The sequence below is a fragment of the Eimeria mitis genome, genomic scaffold (genome assembly GCF_000499745.2).
Source record: "Eimeria mitis Houghton genomic scaffold, Emh_scaff2168, whole genome shotgun sequence".
NCBI classification, from domain to species: Eukaryota; Apicomplexa; class Conoidasida; order Eucoccidiorida; family Eimeriidae; genus Eimeria; species Eimeria mitis.
In genome coordinates, this window is record NW_013570494.1 from 6795 (window position 1) to 7773 (window position 979).

General features: G+C 42.0%; 1 protein-coding gene across 1 annotated transcript in view; it reads right to left on the minus strand.

Annotated features, from left to right (window-relative positions):
* Positions 1-926, minus strand: part of EMH_0049700 (uncharacterized protein) — a gene marked incomplete at both ends in the record, with an annotated part of 5050 nt that extends 4124 nt beyond the window's left edge. Inside the window, 2 exons of the mRNA XM_013496557.1 lie at positions 473-575; positions 811-926. Coding sequence (XP_013352011.1) covers positions 473-575; positions 811-926 — 219 coding nt within the window. The remainder of the gene's footprint in view (positions 1-472; positions 576-810) is intronic.
* Between the last annotated feature and the right edge of the window lie 53 nt (positions 927-979).

Here is a 979-nt window from a genome sequence, read left to right on the forward strand (position 1 = left end):
TAAAATAAACAGCCAACGGAGACGATGGAGACGAAAAGAGAACGCTCAGCCTCAACAGAGTACACCAATGCAGCAGCAGCAACAGCAGCAACAGCACCACTAGCAGCAAGAGCAAGCTGGCACGCAGATGAGGCTGGAAGGGAAGAAAGGAGAGAACGGAAAGCCAACAGATAGGCGGCGAGATATTTCAGCAGAGATCGAAGACCCAACAAAAACAAAAAAGCAGAAATATATGAAGGGGGAAATCACAACAGGCAAACCGGCGGATGAACAGAGCAGCGCAGGGAGAAAAAGAAGACGAAAAAAGACGAAATCAGCCACGAAAGACCCCAGCAGCAGCGACAAGGAAAGAGAAAAAAGAGAGAGAAACGGAGTCAAGAGAAAGTAAATGACAGAAGGAAAGAACCAAGTACTACGTCAAAGAAGAAAAAAGGAAATAAAGAGAAAGAAAAGGAAAACAATAAAAACGGACAATCATCGACAACAACTCTGAGAAAATGCAGCCGATAGACCAAACGTCAATCGCCTCTGTGTAATTCTCCGCCAACAGAATCAACTCAGGTGCTCTGTACCACCTGCATCACAAACACAACGCAGCATATACAGACCCAGAAAACATTAAAAATATATTATTACTATTAAAATTATTACTATTAAAATTATTACTATTATTATTATTACTATTATTTTTATTACTCAACAATGGTAGTAATAAACGCAAGGCTTTTGTCAGACGGGCAGTGAAACCCAAACAAACAAACAAACAGAACTCCCGAAGGAGGAGACTACAATAAGAAAGCTCATATGAACTGTAGTCTGTTTGTTGCAAAACGTATGTCCAGCAACTCATCTGCTGCTGCTGCTGCTGCTGCTGCTGCTGCTGTTGTCGTTGTTGCTGCTTGTGACGTCGCATTGCCTGCTGCCATTACTTCCTTTCTTGCTGCTTTTTGATGCTGCTGGAGTAATTAAAATTTTAGCT